The sequence below is a fragment of the Suricata suricatta genome, chromosome 4 (genome assembly GCF_006229205.1).
Source record: "Suricata suricatta isolate VVHF042 chromosome 4, meerkat_22Aug2017_6uvM2_HiC, whole genome shotgun sequence".
Lineage (NCBI taxonomy): Eukaryota > Metazoa > Chordata > Mammalia > Carnivora > Herpestidae > Suricata > Suricata suricatta.
This window is the reverse complement of record NC_043703.1, coordinates 10,713,798-10,736,045: the sequence shown is the minus strand read 5'-3', so window position 1 is coordinate 10,736,045 and position 22,248 is coordinate 10,713,798. Positions and strand designations below refer to the sequence as shown.

General features: G+C 38.7%; 1 protein-coding gene and 1 long non-coding RNA gene across 5 annotated transcripts in view; both read left to right on the top strand.

The window, feature by feature from the left end:
- Positions 1-22,248, top strand: part of PCCA (propionyl-CoA carboxylase subunit alpha) — a 403,439-nt gene that overhangs the window by 158,079 nt on the left and 223,112 nt on the right. For all 4 annotated transcript variants that reach the window (XR_003907575.1, XM_029936479.1, XM_029936480.1 and 1 more), the window contains one exon: positions 3,787-3,937. Coding sequence is in view for 3 of the 4 variants with exons in the window: in XM_029936479.1 (XP_029792339.1) it covers positions 3,787-3,937 (151 nt within the window). In the remaining variant the exon portion in view is untranslated. The remainder of the gene's footprint in view (positions 1-3,786; positions 3,938-22,248) is intronic.
- Positions 11,045-16,244, top strand: LOC115289351. The gene is made up of 2 exons (XR_003907576.1): positions 11,045-11,183; positions 16,021-16,244. It is a non-coding gene; the product is annotated as an uncharacterized LOC115289351 (long non-coding RNA).

The window sequence follows — 22,248 nt, the reverse complement described above, 5'->3', positions numbered from 1 at the left end:
TATAGCAATTTCATGGAATTTCATTTCTAATTTCATGCCAGGTTGGTATTTGTATATATCCAAGTTTTCTCTTAGTCCTTAAAAATCCCAATTGAGTGTGCATTGCTGTTTTTGATAACCAGGTGGTAAGGAGTATAGCCAGTTGTAACTGTCATAGCCCGTGGGCCTTGATACACGTGTACACTTTCCGTAAGAAGTGGGTGTGCACATGAGTGGATTTGTAACCACAGGGTCATGGCAAAAAACAAATTCTACCTCCATTTTTTGGTATTTATTTATTCCTTCATTCATTCATAACGTTTAGTTTTGAAGGAGAGAGAGAGAGAGAGAGAGAGAGAGAGAGAGAGAGAACGAACATGAGCGGGGGAGGGGCGGAGAGAGAGAACGGGAGACACAGAATTTGGAAGCAGGCTCCAGGCTTTGAGCTGTCAACACAGGGTCCTACGTGGGGCTCAAACTCAAGAGCTGTGAGATCGTGACCTGAGCTGAAGTCAGGCCCCTGTTTTTTAAATATATAGTATAGTATAGTGGTTTTAAAACGTGATTCCTAAGTTTCTGCCACTTCTCGCTGAGGAGTCGGGGGAGGGCTCTGTGTACCTTCCCCCTTGGTTCTGTGCTCTGTGACGGGCTTGAGCGGCAGACTGTGGAGAAGTGATGCTGTGTGACGGCCTTAGGAGATTGCCAGCCTCCACTTCTGGTTTCTCGGGACAGGTAGCTTACAGACCAGCTGGGAAGAGCACCCACTGCAGCTTACACGTGGCCTCGCCCTATCTCACGGCCCAGGGCCCAGGGGGAAGGAAGAAGAAAAGGCAACAGCAATGTTCTACCTGTATCTTTAGGAAGGACCCCTGAACCGCTCCGTACTGATAACTTGGTGGTGATCTGGAGTTAGGCACTTTGCTAGGGAAGCTGGGAAAAGTCTTTTTTTTTTTTTTAAATTTTTAAAAAATGTTTGTTTTTGAGAGAGAGAGAGCGAGCGAGTGAGTGAGCGTGAGTGGGGAAGGAGGAGAGAGAGAGAGAGAGAGAGAGAGAGAGGGAGGCAGGGAGGGAGGGAGGGAGACACAGAGTTGGAAGCAGGCTCCAGGAGCCCGATTGAGGGCTCAAACCCAGGAGCCATGACAGCATGACCTGAGCGGAAGTTGGATGCTTAACCAGCTGAGCCACCCAGCTGCCGCATGGAAAGTCTTTTTTAAGTCAGGTAACCACATGTCCTGCTAAAATTCTAGTTGTGTGGAAGGTGAGAACAAGGATTCTTGGTAGAATAATAGTAGTGTCTGACACACTGCTTTTATAATTTGGTGCTATTTTCTTATTGTTTCCAATATACTTTACTTTTTATTTAAAACCCACTCAGGTTTTACTGAGAAAAAAAAAACCTTTCACAGACTAGGAACCTTGAATCATTGTTTTTGTTTCACCTCTCTCTCTCTCTCTCTCTCTCTCTCAATGTTTTTGTATTCATTGAGAGGAAAAAAAGGAAAATTTAAAGCCATAGGAACCAAAAAGAAAACAAAAAACAAACAAAAAAAGAACTGATCATTAATACTGACTTGATAGGTATTTGTGTATTATTACTTGTGCAATATTAAAGTAAATGACATATATGTAGTCTTTAGTTTCTAGATTATGAATTTACTACTGCGTTTTGTTTGAGAGCAGTGATGAGTTTGCTGATGGCTCTTGAGTATTACCAACAGAGTTTATGCCAAGAAAAAGGACAAGACCAAACAGGGCAAAAATAGTTTTACAGTCTTTGAGATTCTCCAAATGCTATGATGTTGTTACTAACTTTCTTTCTTTCCTCCCCTCCCCTCTCTTTTCCCTCCCTCTCTCCCTCCCTTCCCTTCCTTTCCTTTCCTTTCTTCCTTTCTTTCCTTCTTTTCCTTTTCTCTCTCTTTCTCTCTCTTCCTCCCTCCCTTTTTCTCCCTTTCATATTAATTTTCTCAGCTAGTTATTGTTGAAATGTCATCTGTGCCTATAATCCATTTTGGTTAATGTGGAACTGTTGTTTATAATTGGTAAATAAGACTCCTCAAATCTAAATTCAGTGATTACTCCTAACCACTACAAGGAAGATGTATCCTTGCCTCCTCCTCCCCTAGTTTAACAAGGATTTCGTTCTAACCAGCAGTTTGTAACAAATAGAAATACAATGAGGATGTTAGAATGCACTGTGGAGTTGCATGCAGTTAAAACCCAGAATGTGAGAAATGAGACAGGAAAATGACCAGATCCTTTCCTTAAAAAAGGGACGAGATCATTACGTTAAAAGAACTGTAAAGATATAAGTAAGTAGGTAAGTAAGTAAATAAATAAATGGAGTGTCTGAACCTTATTTGAATTCTTTAAAAAAATTTAATGTTTATTTTTGAGAGAGAGAGAGAGAGACAGACAGACAGACAATATGAGTGGGGGAGGGGCAGAGAGAGAGGGAAAATCAGAATTCAAAGCAGGCCCCAGGTTCTGAGCTGCTAGCATAGAGCCCAATTCTAGCTTGGGGCTCAAACTCCTGAACTGCGAGATCATGACCTACACTGAAGTCAGACGCTTAACCAAGTCACCCAGGCACGCCTCCGCCTTATTTGAATTCTGATTTGTAAATATTAGCTGAAAAAAATTGATGAAATAATCAGAGGAATTTCAATACTGATTGGATATTAAATGATATTAAGTTCTTGTTAATTTTTAAAGTGTGATTATGTTACATATCTTATAGAAACAGATATGGAAGTTCCTATAGATGAAATGATATCTATGTGGGATCTGATTTACAATAAAATGTTAAAAATGGGTGGGCCTGGTAGAAAGGTAGATGTGTGGTATCGACAAAACAGGACTGGCTGTATATTAATAAATGTTTCTTATGGGAAGTGGGTATGTAGAAGTTCATTCTGCTCTTCCATAATAGAAATTTTATAAAAATCCTTTAAATCTTATGCCTTTTAATAATTTTAATTCACAAATAGCAAGAGTAGTCTGTTTTATTTCTTAGAACCTTTCTTGCATGGAAGCAAAATATGTGAAACACATGGTTTATTTGGTTTGATAATATTCTTTTTTTGGTGGTTTATTGAAGACATTTCAGGTTTATTTGCCTGCTGGAGGGTGAATTTGGTCTTGTGAAACAAAAGTTTTGAGGATTTATTAGATGTACAGTCAGTTCTTGTTATTTGTGGTAGTTAGGTTTCATAGAGTCCCTGTGAGCACTGAATTAGTGAATACTGAAGCATTGTTCCTAGGGGAACCTGCAGTTAGCTTTCGTGAGCCTCAGGTTGTGTCATTTTAGTCGCTACATAACCTTGATGAAAATGTCCTGACATAAGCTTGTTTTATGTGTGTTCCTGTTGAAAGGCCCTTACTTAATGCATGTTGTGGATTCATTAACAGTGAGCCCACAGCCCCGGTCGGCTGCGCTGTGACGCATGCCTGAAGGAAGTTCACCCACCGCACACAAGTTCTTCTGAAGGCACAGCTCCCAGTGTTAGCTTGCGAAAATTTGAATGTATGTGTTAAGTTTTACTAGTTGAAAACAACTACTTGTGCTAAAACTGATGGACGTTGTAGTGTAGTTTGGAGAGTTCAAATATTAGTTTTATGAAAAATCTGATGCTGACTTATTTAAAAGTTAGGCTTTAACACAAAAAGCGTATGTTATAAACACATATAAAGCATATAATATACAATCTTAAGTTGATAGAGGTCATAACTGACTAAGAAAATTTTTATATGGTGCACACCAAAGACTACTTTTGTTCAAAATGTTGATTCATCTCTCTGTATTGGCAGCATTTTTCTGGATTCGGAGACTCGAAGAGCGATGGGAGAACAGGCCGTGGCTCTCGCCAAAGCAGTGAAGTACTCCTCGGCTGGAACTGTGGAATTCCTTGTGGACTCGAAGAAGAATTTTTATTTTTTGGAAATGAATACGAGACTCCAGGTGACTTTGTTTTTTATTCCTCAACATGACCCTTCCTCACCCACCCATTTTTGTTTTCATGAAACTTAAATGTCAACTTCATAAAGTATTAAAGGTTTCTTGTTTCGTGTTGGGAGTGACAGACACGTAACAAGGCAATTTAATGCGCAGTGTCTAGGCCTTCTGCTTTGTGACCATTAATACTCCGTATTGGAGATTCCACTTTGATTTTTCCCCCCAAACCACTCTTGATGACCTGGATTAGTTGGGGTCCATGCGCTGTTGTAGATCTCCTGTGGGCATGATAAACAGAAAGGATTAAGTGCTTATAAATCTTTAGAAGGGATGGAGGAAGGAAGGGTCCCTAGAGTAACTTTCAGGAATGACCAACTCGCCTGACTTCTAGAGGAACTGCTACCAGGATGAGGTTAAGAAGTCAGGCTGCCACCCTGGAAGGTGCCACCCAGTCAAGGTCTCAGGTGGCTTCTTCCTTCTTCCCCCTTTTCTTTTAATTTAGCTGTAAACTAAAATACACATACAGAAAAGTACATTAAACACAAATACAAAGTTGACAAATTACTATAGCAAAAACCCATGGAAACATTAAGTGGATCTGGAAGAACCAAAATGCCAGCTTCTTACACCTCCTGTCCTACTTCTTCACCTTCTAAGTACCCCTTCTCCATCCTTCTGGAGCTGTTTCCTATTCTGATTGACTCCCTACTGAATCACTGGGATCATGTGATACATAACTAGTTCTACCTTGCTGCTTTTTTCAGCATTATGAGATTACATAGCAGGACTGGTCTTCATTTATTATTATGGTAGAATTTATGGTATCTGGATGCATTTCAGGCCAATATTGAAAATATTTGTTGAGTTTGTGTAAGTATTAACCTTAGCAGTTGCTGCTTAAAACTTAAGATACTTGTGTTTGAAATCACTTTTTTAGCCTGTAATTTATTGGTGTGAATATCTTTACGAGTGACAGAATTTTGTGTTTTGGAGATTAATTTGATTTTGATTAAAAATAATGTCTTTGTAACAAAGTATGTCTAATTAGATGATTAGCTGGGAAATCATGTTTTTGATCAAAAATGGAGACTTTATTATGTCATGATGGGAATACTAGCTTGTAATACAATTTCTGAAGGTAATTTAAAGTGACTGTAAGACATTTGTATTTTATTCCAGACACAAGAGCTATTAGATTGTTTAGTTAGGGTACTTACCAGAATTTGCCAAATTAATAACCAGTTTTGTTTTTAGGACACTTTATTACTGTGTTCTTGTGTGTGTGTGTGTGTGTGTGTGTGTGTGTGTGTGTGTGTGTGTTTCTGTCTCATTTATCTCAATCCATAAGTCTTTCAAGTTTGCCCTATGGTGGTTTTTGGTATATGACCTCTGAAAGTTGGTATTATATCAAATAATGGTATGCATTTGTCAAAGTCATTAGCTACTTATGTTTATACTTTATATCTTAGATAGCTAGTCAGCAAGTTCTCTTCTATACGCCCAGAAAAGATTATAAATGAATTTAAAGAAAAAATTAATTTTGTGAGGAGTTCCATCTTCTTATATCTGATAGTACCTAATTCTATGCTCTTTAGTATCACCCTTTCATCCATTTGTGTCTCCCATTTAGTGTTTTACTATTATTATTATTATTATTATTATTTTTACTGTGCATTTACTTCCAGTGACTTTCTCTCAGTTAGCAGACAAATTAATTTTGATTTTCTAGAAACATCTGTGTGATGGGAGATTTCTTGGTGGAGGCTGTCACTGAATGGGAGTATGAAAAAAGAACCTTGAATTTCATCATATTCAGAAAGCCATTCTTATGTATTTCAGACTTCTTTCTGATATTTAAACAATTTAGACGTTCTTTTAATAGATTTTTCTCTTTCAAATTTTTTTTTTTACTAACCTTAAATTATAATACTTAAGGCACTTTTACCAGATTCTTTATCTTCTAAGATACATGTTATCTCTAATTAGTGTTTCATTTTGAGCCTGGAGGGCTATAATTTTCTGTGTTCTTTTTTTTGGTCCTTCCTTGAAATATCTTGATTGAACTATCACTTTTTCCAGCTTCAGAACTTAACACGCTTTTTTCCTGGTTAACAGAAATGTGAGTAGCATCACATTGCTTGATTTTTATTTTTTATAAGAGCGAAATTTGAAATACAAATACAGTTTCTCCTTAAACTGAGAAAGCCACCAGTTTTGGTGCATAAATGCTTGGTTCAGTTGACTGATTTTGTTCCCAGTCTGGTCAGAATTTACGTATCAGAATTATCTGTGCTATCCTTGTGTATGTTTGTTTGTTTTCAAAGTCATTGGTTTTCAATTGCTTAATGAAAAAATTCAAATGCTTCTGCATTACAGGTTCCTTTTCTCTGTGTCCTCTATCTTCCCTCAGAGTCCTCTTTCCTGCCGGTGTCATTCTTGATATACTAGTTAGGAGAGAGTTCTTTCTTCCTCAAGTGTGCTACTCAGTGTGACCTCTGTGTGCCTTTATCACGTCATTCTTTTCGCTTGAAATGGTCTCTTTTCCTGTAGTAGAAGCTCACATGTATATCCACTCGCTCATACATACCTATATATAGGTTTCCTTCTCTCCTTATGGAAGATGGAGAAATACTCGACCAAAACACTTAATTTTGTTAAAATGCCATTCTAATTATGAAATTATGTGCAATTATGCTTGAATAGTTTTAGTTTCTTTTCTTAATGATAAAACTAAGAATTGGCAATATTTGGTTAAAATAATTCCAAATGTTTCAAAAGAGTATACATTGGAAAAGTAACTATCCATACCACGTTTTTATCACAACCACTTGATTTTCCTCTGGAGGCATCCTTTGTTTTACTTAGCAGTGCATCTTTGGTAGTGTTCCATTCCTAACTTAAAGCATTACCTTCTTCATTTTCATGATTTTTAATATTCACTTGTAGATATACGGTCATAGAATTTCACCAGTTTCTTGTTGGCAGTTTTTCCAGTATTTTGCTATCACGAGTATTGTGATTATGAATGACCCTGTACATCATCATTTTGCATATGTGGAAGTAGAATTGCTGGGGAAAGTTTTAACAATTTAACTAAGTATTAGTAGTGTCTTTTACAGGAGAGCTTATTTCTTTATTCCCTGACCAAAAGGATCTTTGACCTTCTGTCTTTGTCTAATAGTGAAAAATAGTATCTTGTTTTCATTCTCCTTCGTATGAGGTTGAATTTTTCTTCATAGACTGATTTACACTCCCTTTTCTTTGAATTGACTATTGGATCCTTTGCCTTTTGTTATTGTAGGTGTCCTTTATGTTTTTAGTCAATTAGGCATTTGTGATATTAGGAGGAAGAAATGCTCCTTGAAAAATTTTTATATTACTATAGGGGGAGGGCTTGCTTTTTTGTTTTTTTTATGTTTATTTATTTTGAAAGAAAAGGAGAGAGAGAGAGGTAGAAAGGGGGAGAGAGAGAATCCCAAGTACGCTCTTCACTGTCAGCACAGAGTCAAATGCCGGGCTCAAACCCATGATGAACTGTGAAATCATGACCAGAGCCAAGATGCTTAACCGACTGAGCCACCCAGGAGTCCCCTGGAGTGAGGGCTTTCTAACCAAAGATCTTTGGTGCCTAGATTGAAGGATAGTACTGTAAGGACAGAACTGGAGAGTCTGATTTTTCCTCAGAGCCATTTGAATTCCCCCTTCCCGCAGAAACATAGGTGTACATTCAAGAGCCAGGTTTACTCACTTTCCTCAGAGTTGAGGAAGAGCAGATACAGAGGCAACTCTTACATAAGCTCTGAGGTTAATAGTTTTGGGGCTCCTCTCCTGTGCCCCTTACCCTTCGGCATGCACAGGGAAATCAGGCCTTTGTCATATTGCCTTATATGGAATTGAGATGTGGGGAATAGTGCTAACATGTTCTGTGAGTAAATAATTGGTTTCTTCTCCCATCTACAAACCATTTGTTTCTTGGCAAGATTACCATATAAATGTAGATTAAAAAACCAAACGAAACCAGGTGTGATTTGTTATTTTTCCTTCTTCACCTGTTGCCTCTTGGACTTGGTATATTGTATAGATTTTTTTTTGTTTTTGTTTTCAATCTTTTTTTTTTAATTTTTTAAATGTTTTATTTATTTTTGATACAGAGAGAGACAGAGCATGAGAGTGGGGAGGGGCAGAGAGCGAAGGAGACACAGAACCGGAAGCAGGCTCCAGGCTCTGAGCTAGCCGTCAGCACAGAGCCTGATGCGGGACTCGAACCCACGAACGTGAGATCTGACCTGAGCCGAAGCCAGAGGCTTAACCGACTGAGCCACCCAGGCGCCCCTTGTTTTCAATCTTACAGTTGAATTTTAAATCTCTTATTTTTGGTGTTATAACATACTCAGACTTTTCCTACTCATTCATAAATTAAATATTTTTTTTCCATATTTTCTTTTGGTACTTCATCTTTCCTGGTGAAATTTTCACTCCACCTGGAATTTCTTTGATTTTATTTATTTATTTTTAAAATGGCTACCTGATTGTCACAACCGTCATTGAATAATTTTTCCTTTATGTGGTAATTAGAAGTCACCTTAATTGTATCATGAATTCGTTTATGCATGCAGATCTGTTTATTTGTTTGCTTTTTTTTTTTTAACCTTTCTGTTTAATCACGTCCTAGTCCACATGGTTTGAGGTCTTATATCTCTGTGTTATCACACAGTATGCAGCAGGACTCTTCCTTTCTCATTACTCTTTTTTTTCATATGTTTTAGAATTAGCTTATTTCATTTATATTCAACCAAAGAAAAAGATTAAAATGATGAAATTGCTGAACTATTAGATAAATGTTTCTAATTTTCCAGAGATATTAATTCCTTAAAAGATGCTCTTAATAGGAAAAATGGTTATTAAAACCACTTATGTTTTTGTCATCATATTTCTTCATACTTTAATTTGAAAGAATATATTATTTCCTTTTTACAAAAATGAATGGAAATTGGCATATTTATACTTAATCCTGCTGTCTTTTTCTCCAACTCTTCATTTTTGTTATTTTTATTATTAGTGTTCTATTACTGTAACATTCCTTCAGGCAGGACCCCCTGAGTGTCTTCCCTGTTTGTATTGTAACCTGTTTTTATGGTCACCAACAGCACCTTTCTGTAGCCTCGTGATTAATCAGTGCTTCATTGAAAAAAAATTTTTTAAATGTTTTATTTATTTTTGAGACAGAGAGAGAGCATGAGAGGGGGAGGGGCAGAGAGAGGGAGACACACACAGAATCCGAAGCAGGCTCCAGTTTCTGAGCTGTCAGCACAGAGCCTGACACAGGGCTCGAACCCACGAACGTGAGATCATCACTTGAGCCGAAGTTGGAGGCTTAACCGACTGAGCCACCCAAGTGCCCCTCAGTGCTTCATTTTGATTCATCTTATGGTTATACGTTCTTCTTCTTTTTCTTTCTTTTTAAAATCAAGAATTTATTTTTGAGAGGTATCCATGCTACTGTATTTTCTGGGTTCTTAGATGGGTGATAAGGTTATCTTTTATAATTGAACAGTTTTCTTTCACCTGGGTATAAAATTGTGGGGTTTGACACAGGTGGATTAACATGTTACTGTACTTTTGATCCAATACCACCCTGTGTAACTACCAAAATTCACTTAAAAAAAAAGGAAATAGAGATGAGAAATCCCTTGGAAAAGGGAAGGCTCTTTATTTTTCCATTAAAATGTTTTAAAAATTTATTTTTGAGACAGAGAGAGACAGAGCATGAGAGGGGGAGAGGCAGAGAGGGAGACACAGAACTCGAAGCAGGTTCCAGGCTCAGTGCAGAGCCTGATGTGGGGCTCGAACCCATGAATGTGAGATCATGACCTAAGCTGAAGTCAGAGGCTTAACCGACTGAGCCACCCAAGCGCCCCAAGAAAAGGAGGGAAGGCTCTTTACACTGATGTGCGTGGAGCACTGAGGCCGTGGGCAGGGAGCAGCCAGTGCTGCTGGGGAGAGGGGAGCAGGAGGAAAGCTCTTGCTTGTCCTCTGCTCTTTTTCAGGGACAGTTATTGCCTCTCCCTCACAGGGATGCCTCGTATTGATGGCTCTGACTAATTTGAATTAATTGAGCTGATTCTTTTAATAGTTTTAATATCATTTTAATGGCTACACACACACAGGTCTTCATTTTCCATTATTTTCTGCCAGCTTCCCACTTTGCCGCACCCTCTGCACAAGTGTGTCATGATTTGGGTTAGCTCAGTATTTGGGGCTTTATTATGACCACAGTGTGACAACTATTCACAGCAGTCTGTTGTCATCTAAGATTACTTTCACTTTCCTACACCAGTTTTTCTCTCCTGTCAAAAATTGTCTTTGCTTAGTTTTCTGTGTGCCTGTCACTAATTTATCCTAAAACCTGTCCCATGTTTGAGTATATGCAAGCACATTGAGTTTTCTGTCAGTTTCACTTTTTGGTAGAAATATTTGGTTCCTTTTGACCTACTGTAGTCTGGAGTGGTTGTGTCCTACATTTGCATTTTGGCTTTTTAGCTGAGATTTCTTTACTTTGTCCTGAAGATTCCTTACACTTTTTTTTTGGATCTCTTTTCTCCTGGATTTTTGTCATAAACATTGTTGGTGTATTCCCTTTTTTCCTGGAACGTCTTTAAGTAGCTTCCTAAGAACTAGTGCACAGGAGCTAAATTATATGAGAATTTTCATGAAGGCAGATGACTCTGTATTAACTTATTGGAGGGGGAACCCAATAGTTTTTATTGTGGTGTAACTTGCATATCATAACATTCATCCACTTTAAATATACAAACTCAAAAGAGTGAATGTTTGTATCCCTCCAAAATGCATATGTTAAAACATAACTCCCAAGGTGATGGTATTTGGAGGTGAGGCTTTTGGGAGATGATTAAGTTATGAGGGTGAAGGCCTCATCAGTGGAATTTGTGACCTCATAAAAGAGACCCTAGAGAGCATATCTGACATGTGAGGACACAGTGAGAAGACTGCCATCTATGAACTGGGAAGTGACTCTCACCAGGAAGTGGACTGGCTGGCATCTTGACTGTGGGCTTCCAGCCTCAGAACTGGTGGAAAAATAAGTTTCTGTTTTCTATAAGCCACCCAATCCATGTTATTCTGTAATAGCAACCCAAACAGACTAAGGCTAGTCAATGAATTTTAGTAAATATACAGAGTTGTGCTACTAACACCAGAATATGCTATAGAACATTTCTCTCACCGCACAAAGGTACCTGCGCACATTTGTAGTCATTTCTTTTCGTTTTTAAGATTTATTTATTTTCTTAAGTAATCTCCACACCCAATGTGAGGCTCAGACTCAGGACAGTGAGATTAAGAGTTGGATACTCTACTGACCGAGCCAGCCAGATGCCCCTGTAGTCATTCCATTTTACATTCCCACTCCCAGACATTTCTTAATTTACTTTGCTTCTATAGTTTCCATATTTTATATTTCTGGACACTTGGTATACATGAGATCAAATAATATATGGTCTTTTGTGTCTGACTTCTTAGCATGTTTTTGAGGTTTATTTATGCTGTAGTGTATCTCATTAGTCTGTTCTAATTGCTGAATAGTATTCCATTTTGTGGCTATCCTATATTTTACTTCCCTACTTACAAGTTTGTAGATATTTTAATTGTTTCCACTTTTTGGCTGTTATGAGTAATGCTGCTTTGAAGATTGATATATAAGACTTTTGACAAATTATTTAATTTCTCTGGGTAGATACAAAGAATGGAATTATTGGTTATGTGGTAAATTATGAAACTGTCCAGCTGTTTTCAAAAGTGACTGCAAAGTACATTTCCATAAATAATGTAAAAGAGTTCCAGTTTCTCTGCATTTCCATGTCCTTCTGAATAGGTACTTTTTTTTTTAAGTTTTATTTATTTATTTTGAGAGCAAGAGAGTATAAGCAGGGGAGGACCAGTGTGAGAGGAAGAGAGAAGGAATCTCAAACAGGCTCCCAACTGACGACATGGAGCCCAATACAGGGCTTGAACTCATGAACCATGAGATCATGATCTGAGCCAAAACCAAGAGTTGGATGCTTAACCGACTGTGCCACCCAGGTGCCCTGAATAGGTACTTTTTGTCTGTCATGATAGCCAGTCTAGTGGGTACAAAGTGCTGTCTCATTGGGGTTTAATTTGCATTCCCTAATGCTTAGTGATATCAAATCTCTGTTTAGGTGCTGATTGGTCAGTCATGTTATCTCCTTTGGTTAAAATGTCTAATCAAATCCTTTGCCTGCTTTTATTGGTTTATCTTATTATTATTTAGCTGTGGAATTATTTCTTTTAAAAAAAGATTTTATTGAAGTAGTCTCTTCACCCAGAGTGAGGAATCAAACTCCCAACCCTAAGATCAAGAGTTGTATCCTCCACTAACTGAGTCAGCTAGGAGCTCTTATAAGAATTCATTCTTGATACAAATATGCGATTTCTAGGTATTTTCTCCCAGCTAGTAGCTTGTCTATTTTCTTAATCGTATCTTTTGAAACATAAGTTTTTTTACCTATTAAAACCATTTTTTCCTCGTTTATGGATTGTGCTTTCGGTGGCATACCTAAGAATTCTTTGTCTAACCTGAAGTTACAAAAACTTTCTCCTATGTTTTTTTCTAGAATTTTGAGTATAGAATTCTGGATTGGAATTAACTTTTTGCTAGCGTCTTGAAGGCCTTTTTCAGCTACCTTTTAGTCTTGACTTTTGATATTGAGATGAATTCTGATTCTTGACCATTTGTCTAAAAATTTATTCTCCCTCTGGACATTTGCAAGATCTTACTTTTGTTTTAAAAAATGGCTTGTCAAATTGGTTTCCATATAACACCCAGTGCTCTTCCCCACAAGTGCCCTCCTCCATTACCACAACCTCCTCCCCCTCCCCCCTCCCCCTTCAGCCCTCGGTTTGTTTTCAGTATTCAGTAGTCTCTCACATTTTGTGTCCCTCTCTCTCCCCAATTCTCTCCCCCTTTCCCTCCCCATGCTCCTCCATTAGATTTCTCCTGTTCTCCTGTTAGACCTATGAGTGCAAACATACGGTATCTGTCCTTCTCTGCCTGACTTATTTCGCTTAGCATGACACCCTCGAGGTCCATCCACTTTGCTACAAACGGCCAGTTTTCATCCTTTCTCATTGCCATGTAGTACTCCACTGTGTGTGTGTGTGTGTGTGTGTGTGTGTGTGTGTGTGTGTACCACATCTTCTTGATCCACTCATCAGGTGATGGACATTTAGGCTCTTACCTTTGTCTCTAGTTGTTGCCAAAACTGTTAGTTGTCTACCAGTTACTACTAAGAAGGAAAATTAGCTTTTCTGTTTTATTAGCATTATGGATACTTTTGCTTTACCTTCCTATAATAAATTTTAATTAGACATAATTATTTTCCTTTTGATGTTTTACTGGATGTTGTAAGCTAATATAATGATTCTGAATTTTTACTTTTTTAAAATACTGTCTTTACCAGATTTGAATAATAAAATTATATGTGTTTTTGAAACTGTGAGAATATTATATAAGTAATAACAGGCATTATCTGTTCCTTAAATATTAAAACTCAGATGTGAATCCATTTGTATTGGTATCTTTCTCAGTGGTAGGCCTTTGAACAGTTTACTGATTCCTTCTATGGTAGGCTTTCAATACTTTATGAGGTAATATGATCTATTCACAATCAAGGTTATTGAAAGTTAATGATTTATTCATATTCCTCTAGATTTTTTAAAATAATTTTTAAGTGTATTTATTTTGTGCGTGAGAGAGAGCGTGAGCAGGGGGGAGGCAGAGAGAAAGGGAAACAGAATATCTCAGTGCAGAACCTGATGTGGAGCTTGAACTCATGAACCATGAGATTATGACCTGAGCTGAATGAAGTTGGACGCTTAACCTACTGAGCCACTCAAGCACCCTGATTTCTTTTTCTATTGGATCTATTTGATTTAGAAAGAGATATGTAGAAATTCTCATCATAATTTTAAAAAATAGAGATGCCTGGGTGGCTCACTCAGTTGGTTAAGCATTTGGCTCTTGACTTTGGCTCAGGTCACGATCTCATGGTTTATGGTATTTTGAGTATACAATTCTCAGGTTTCTGCTCTTCTCTTTCAGTAGTTGATATACTTTGCTGTGTTCTGGCTTTTAGTGTAAAGTCTGAGATCATTCTGATGGTTCTCCATGATATGCAGTGTATTCTTGCTCTCTGAACAGTGGCCCACTCTCCTCTTACTCATTGGAACTGAGGGATTTTTGTCTCCACTAGGACATGCTTAGGCCTGTGTTTATGTTCTTAAACTCTGCCTTTTACTCTTTGTGTTCTTTGAAGCATACAGATTTAAGTGTTTCTTCATTTCAGAGAAAGTTTTGTCTGTTAACTACTTCCTTTTCTCATTAGTTTTCTCCTTCAGGAACTCTTGTTATTGTGGGTTAGGTGTACTGGGTAAGCTCTCTGAAGCTTGTGTCTGTTTGTGCATGATCACTCTCATTTTGTATTTGTGTTCTGTTTTTTTTTTTCCTGTTTTTCCTGTTTGTTTATTTTTGAGAGAGAGAGAAAGAGAGTGAGTGAGAGAGTGAGAGCAAGCAGGGGAGGGGCAGAGAGAGATGGAGACACAGAATCCAGAGCAGGCTCCAGGCTCCGAGCTGTCAGTACAGAGCTCAACGCAGGGCTCAAACTTACGAGCCATGAGATCATGACCTGAGCCAAAGTTGGATGCTTTACTGACTGAGCCACCCAGGCACCCCTGTGTTCTGTTATTTAATATTGTTCATTTTGCTCTGGCAGGCTCCTAATTCAAGTTCTAATGGAGACATCTTTTCCTTAAAGTATTCCAACTAAATCGGGTAATTGGGACATTGTGTTATTTTATCATAGAAAGTCCTTTTGAGCATAGGGTATGTGTGCATGTATTACTACCCCTGAAGTTTCTAAATGCCTCATTGCTTTTTGGTGGTTCCCTACCCCACCCCACCCCACCCCCGTTCCTCAGCTGTTCTGTTTCACTAGGTGTCTGTAGTCAGTATTCTGAATGATTGCGCTGTCCCTGGTGGGTAAGCTGCCTGCCGTGGTTTTATGGTAGTTGGTTTTGGGTTCAGTACTGAGTTCTGTTTGTTGTAATATTCTAAGCAGCAGCAGCCCTTCCAGTGGTTGAAGACATAGCCTTACCTACTCCCGAGGTCAGGAAGAGTGTGTATCTCTTCACGTTCTCTTCATCTCAAGGACAGAATCCAGCTAACATTTGTTGACTACTCAGACTTGTTAGCAAAGTGATTGGGCGCTGTCCTGGAGCCTTTAGTGACTTTGTTTTCAGGCTTTCCCTGGCGATCTCTGAAGCTGGCCTCCAGGTTTCCCCAGGCCCGTGGGAGACGAGAGCCACTGGCTCTTCCTCACTGTTTGCTGCATCCTGGACTGCTCACAGACTCCGGAGGGGCGGCGGGGGGAGACTGGGATTTGGACAAGAGGGGTGCTGGTTTGGCCATCTTCCAAAGCAGAGATATTTAACCAGGGTTACCCGGATGTTGTTAAAGAGCTTCAGAGGAATCTGTGGACCCTCTGAAATTGGATACATGTTTTTCTAGAGAGAAATTTAGTGAGGTTCTAGACCCAAAAATGGTTCAGAACAACTATAGCTGACTGGGCAAGTGCTTTAGTCATTGTTTTAATTAATTACAAACTTCCACTCTTCTGACTTAGTGGGAGTAAATCTTAGCTCTACTCCTTCCTGGTCATAGGACTCTGAGGAAGTTCCTTAACTTCGCTTATTGCCTGCCTCTATAAAGGGACAGTAACTGTAGCATGTGCTTTATAGAATTGTGGGCATTAAATGGGTTAATGCATTTAAAATGCTCAGAAAAGAGCCCGATTTAGACAAAGCACTCCTTCTTCCTGAGATACTCACCATGACATTCTGCACGCTATGTTCCTTAAATGTGGTCAACATGTTTACTGTTACTGTCATTATTAGGACAGCTTCTCGGTACTCTTTTTTTTTTTTTTTCCAAATGGCTAACTGAGCCACAAATTAATAACTTTTTAAATTATCTTTCTGTCTGTTAACTGCAGAAACATTGTTGCAAATGAGCAAATATACTTGCGATACACCACTTTGAAAGACTTCTTTTTATCATAATGGTGTTTGTGAGAGCGGCGAGGAGAAGAGAAGGAGATGGACATCTGAAAATGAAGCTGATGGATTAAAGTGCTTATTACATTCATAAGTTCTTTTTGCTTAGACCTTTGTGCTAGAAGATTAATTTTAGGACCCTGAATATACCTTTCCAAATTCGTGTGTGTGTGTGTTTGCTAATTTCCAAATATAGGTTATTTTTAGATTTTAGTTCTTTGGAAAAACAGCCTTTATATGGTATACAAAGCTTGTAAGAGTTGGAACACTCTCAAGTAGAAAGGAATATTATCTTATAGTAGAGAACCCTCAGGCATGGTCAGCTGGCTATTCTGTATCTTTCAGAACAGAGAGCTGAATTGTCCCGTTTTTGTTAGATTAAGAATCTAATATATAATGTGGCAGTTTCATATGATTGTCACAGTGAAATCAGAATCTACTTTGGCAATAAGATGGAAGAGAAAGTGCAATGGAATTGTTGAAATTCTATGGAGACCAGACACCCCCACCTCCCATCAGATAAATCTGTGCCATGTGGTATCTTTATATATTCCAGAAGCATTTTAGAAGTACTAAATTGGGGCAGCTAGGTGGCTCAGTCAGTTAAGCGTCCAGCTTCCAGCTTCGGCTCAGGTCTTGATCTCATGGTTCATGGGTTTGAGCCCCACATCGGGCTCTGTGCTGACAGCTAGCTCAGAGCCTGGAGCCTGCTTCCGATTCTGTGTCTCCCTCCCCTGCTCATGCTGTCTCTGTCTTTTTTTTTTTTTTTAATGTTTTATTTATTTTTGATACAGAAGAGACAGAGCATGAGAGGGGGAGGGTCAGAGAGAGAAGGAGACACAGAATCTGAAACAGGCTCCAGGCTCTGAGCTAGCTGTCAGCACAGAGCCTGACGCGGGGCTCGAACCCACGAAAGTGAGATCTGACCTGAGCCGAAGTCGGAGGCTTAAACGACTGAGCCACCTAGGCGCCCCTGTCTCTGTCTTTGAAAGATAAATTAAGAAAACAAACAAAAAGAAACACTAAATTGAATTTTCCTCTTTGCTATTTCACTTATTTAAAATTAAAAATTATTGCAATCCAAATTCTAGTTTCTAAGAATTGACTATAACTGAACAAATACCATATTCTAATTTCAGAGCAGTTTTGGATTTTAAAAATATGAAGGATTGTCCATACTAGAAGAGTTCGGTCTTCTTTAGAGTGTTGATTGAAATAATATTTGATAGAATTGGGAGAAATTATAGGGAAAATGGATTTGTGACTAATTTGTAAGACTGCATTCTTGCCAGAAAGGACATTTTAGATATTTAAATTTAGATAAATTTAAATTTATTTTTGAGAGACAGAGATTGACAGCGTGAGCAGGGGAGGGCCAGAGAGGGAGGGAACCACAGAACTGAAGCAGGCTCCAGGCTCTGAGCTAGCTGTCAGCACAGAGCCCGACACAGGGCTCTAACCCACGAACCGTGAGATCATGACCTGAGCCGAAGCCAGTCACTTAACCAACTGAGCCACCCAGGTACCCCTGATTATTATTTAAAAAAAATTTTTTTTAACATTTATTTATTTTTGAGAGACAGAGACAGATCATGAGTAGGGGAGGGGCAGAGAGAGAGGGAGACACAGAATCGGAAGCAGGCTCCAGGTTCTGAGCTAGCTGTCAGTACAGAACCTGACACGCAGCTTGAACCCACGAACTGTGAGATCATGACCTGGGCCGAAGTCAGATGCTAAACCAACTGAGCCACCGAGGCACCCCCTGATTAATTTTAAATCATGCCAAGATTCACAAACTGGCTTACAGTAAGCCAGAACTGGCATGTTCTGGAATATTTGAAGCCAGTCTCATATGAATGTGAGCATATAATGTAGGCTATACTGTACTTTCCTTTTACAGTTATTAAGTCTTATTAGAAAGTTGAAGGAAAAAAGTTTTTATTACACAAATGTGAATTGGTAAACTGGTCAGGTACCTTCACTCAGGTTTTCATTTGAAAGCATATTGTAAACTAATTTGGTATCTTTGAGTTTTGGACTCTTACCTAGATTTTAATTTTTCTTTAAAAAAATTTTTTTTTAATGTTTATTTATTTTCGAGAGACAGAGTGAGAGCAGGAGAGGGGCAGAGAGAGCGAGACCGAACCCAAAGCAGGCTCCAGGCTCTGATCTGTCAGCACAAAGCCCGACTTGGGGCTCGAACCCCTGAACAGTGAGATCATGATCTGAGCTGAAGTTGGACGCTTAACTGAGCCACCCAGGTGCCCCTAGATTTTAATTTTTCAAATTTGTTCCTGTGTTAGTTTCCTCTCGCTGCTGCTAACAGTGTCCCACAGACAGGGTGGCCTGACTTGCAGAAATTTATTTTCTCACAGTTCTGGCTAGAAGTCTAAAATGAAGATGTTCACAGTGTTGGTTTCTTCTGGAGGCCTCTCTCTCTGGCCTGCCCTGTGTCTTCGCATGGTCTGTCTTTTGTGCTGTGTGTTGTCAGTGTCCTAATCTCTTCATTTAAGGACTTTAGTCATGTTAGATTAGGGTCCATCCTAATGACCTCGTTTTAAGTTAATTGCCTCTTTAAAGACCCTGTTGCCAAATACATCATATTCTGAGGTCCTAGGGGTCAGGGCTTAAACATATGAAATGGGGGGAGGGGGACAAAGCTCAGCCCATAACATAACGCTCTTATCCTTTCTTCATCCGATTATTTGTGTTGGGAAGCTCAGGGAAGCTCTATAATAGGATCTCTTCAGTTTTCACGGTCACACTTGAATATAGTCATTATTTTCAAGGTGAGTTTACAGGAATCCTATGTTGGGGCCTGTTTCCCAATGTGCTTTTTATCTTTGAGTCCTGTGGATCAAAATCTAATAACTTTAGATCTTTATTTTGAAATCCTGTATTCTCAGGAGGTAGGGCTTCAGAATTATAATAGATGTATGCTAGATTCTGTTCTGGACAAAGAAGCTCTCTGAACCCAAAGAGCAGAACCCAAAATAATGGCATCCGTTATCCTTTCAGGCTGGAATAACAACAAACTGAACAGGATCCTGTGATGCCAAATACCATTATAAAACTCCATTTTACATAACAGGGCAATTTCCTCATAATTCAACAGGTAGTTACTCCTAAACTTTTCTGTTGAGTTGAATCAAACAGGGTTCTGCTTACCAAAGAGAGCTTTCCCAAACCAAGTCTTGTAATGTTTGTTGGGTTAGATTTGATGTATTTATTTATTTTTATTTTTTATTTTTTAATGTTTATTTATATTAGAGACAGAGAGAGAGACAGAGACACAATATGTGAGCAGGGGAGGGGCAGGAAGAGCTGGAGACAGAATCTGAAACTGGCTCCAAGCTCTGAGCTGTCAGCACAGAGCCTGAGGCAGGGCCTGAACCCACGAGCTACAAGATCATGACCTGAGCCAAAGTCGGGTGCTTAACTGATGGAGCCACCCAGGCACCCCAAGACTTGATGTATTTAATAAAGATTTTTACCTAAAATTACATTAATTTAAAATAACATTATTTGAATATTGTTTTTAAAACGTTTTTAGATGCCTTTTTTTTCTCCCCTTGAGAGAGAACGAGAGAGCGTGAGAGAGAGAGCGAGCAAGCACACAAGCAGCAGGGGAGGGGCAGAGAAAGAGACAGACACTGAATCCAAACCAGGTTTCAGGCTCTGAGCCATCAGCACGGAGCCTGGCCTGGGGCTTGAACTCAACAGATTTTGAGATCATAGCTGAGCTGAAGTCGGACACTTAACTGACTGAACCACCCAGGTGCCCGTGATTATTAGATATTCTTAATGTTCACTCACCTCACATACCTCTTCTTTGTAACTTATATGCCTCCTCTGTAAAATGAGAGTGGAGTATTAAGGAACAAGTTCATGCATATGGTGGGATTGGGTAAATTTCAGTGCCGTTATGATGTTAGTTATTTTTGTTAGTTGGGTCATCTTCCTTTGGGGACAGCTTCTATTTTTGGGCAGAATTGGCAGGCAGTTGGGCCACCATTTACCCTTGACAATTACAACCAAACACTCCTTCTTTTAAGGAACTTTGAATACTTTTCATCACCCTCCTTCTGTCTCATGGCCACGTTAATACTTCGTTCTGACTTCTCTCCATACGTTTTGTGACTTTTTTCTCTTTTGAAGCCCCCTCTGTGTTAATTTTCATTTGAGGTTAACTTAAGTATATCATTAGAATTGCCTGAATTTTGCTCTTCATGAGGAAAACTGGCCTGTTACCTAGTTACCTATTCTTTAAATCTTAGGAATTATTAGGTAAATAACACAAAATATTTGAAATTTTAAGTCAGAGAAAACTTACTGAACATATTATCTGCTGTTGATTATTTAACATGGTGGATTTTGATTAAAGAGAAAATGTTGACTAAATCAGATGCCTTTATTATTATTATTATTTTACTGTTTATTTATTTGAGAGAGAACATGAGCAAAGGAGGGGTAGAGAGAGGGTGAGGGCGAGGGCGAGCCAGCACAGAGCCTGATGCAGGTCTCGAACCCCACCAGCTGTGAGATCATGACCTGAGCTGAAATCAAGAGTTGGTTGCTTAACCGACCGAGCCACTCAAAATTATCTTTGTTTGATTGAAGATAAAATGTTAATCAAATCAGATATCTTTATTTTAATAATATTATATAAAAACAACTTTAGTGATGTTGCTTTAATTTCTTTTAAGTTTTGTGTGAAATTCTTTCAGATGTACAGAAAAATTGCAAAGTGTTACAAAGATGTTCTGAACACCCTTCACTACCATTTACACTTTTTATCCTTTTATCTGTATCTATGTATGTATATCTGTTTTCTTTCCCTGGAACATTTAAGAGTAAATTGCAGGCTTGATGTCCCTTTACTCCTAAATATGTCTGTATTTCCTAAAAATAAAAAGAAGAGTCTGTCTTCTTCTCCTTCTTCCTTCTTCCTTCTTCCTCTTCCTCACAGAGAAAGAGTAGGAGTGATGGGGGATGAGGGAGAGAGAGAGAGTGAGAGAGAACATGAATTAAGCATGCTCCATGCTCAGCTCAGAGCCTGATGCTGTGCTCGATCCCACGACTCTGGGATCATGACCTGAGCCAAAATCAAGAGTCACATGCTCAACCAACTGAGCTACCCAGGCGCCCCCCAAAAATTCTTTTACGTTACCACAGTGCCGTTGTAAAAATCAGGGTGTTAACATTTATGTATTATGTATCATCCAATCTACAGATCATACTCTGGTTTCACCAGAAGTCTTTCAGAGTAAAAAAAAAAAAACACCACATTTTCTGGACCCTACATTACATTTACTTGTTATACCTCTTTTCCTCCATCTAGAACAGTTTGTTGATCTTTTTTTTTCCCCCAACTATGATCTTTACATTTTTTTCATGCGCACAGGCTCTTTATTTAATAGAACATCCCTCAGGTTGCATCCGTTTTCTGATGATTACATGGAGGCTCTGCATTTTGGCAAGTTTACTGCAGAAAATGTCCTGTCCTCCTCTGAGCACCACGCAGAGACCTGCGAGGTCTGCTCATTTCTTACAGCTGCGGTTGGCGTGGCTCAGTGACGCCTCTTACATGTCCTCACTATGGGGTCACTGGTTTTCCCTTCGTCATCAATAAGCTATTTTATTGGGAGTTACTTAAGAACTGGAAATGTTTCCTTATACTTTTACTCGCTAGTTTCAGATACTTCCTAGTTTGTATTTAATGAGGAATGAGGTTAAAGATTGTGGTGGCAGACACAATGCCAGAAAGATTTGTTTTTCTAAGTTCATTACTATTGAAGTTTGATGCATTAAGAACTCCAGAGGTGAAGCAAAATCAAATTTATCTCACTGTTGGATTTGATAAGCTCCGTTATTTATTTTTTTGGGGGAAATACATTTAAAGGAACAAATACATTTGAAAACATAGTGGCAATAAGTCTATACACAAACACTGATATTAGGGACGGCTTGCTGATGATCAAGAAGACAAACTTAAGTTAAAACAGCAAAGAGATTTACAAAAGCTGCATGTTTGCAGTCATCTAATGTAGGCACATAGAACTATACATACTCACTCTAACATGATTGTTTGGTCCATAATATGACATTTCATGATTGTAGTTGTTTGTACCTATTTGAACAAAACGTTCATGGAGAGAGGGGGCATT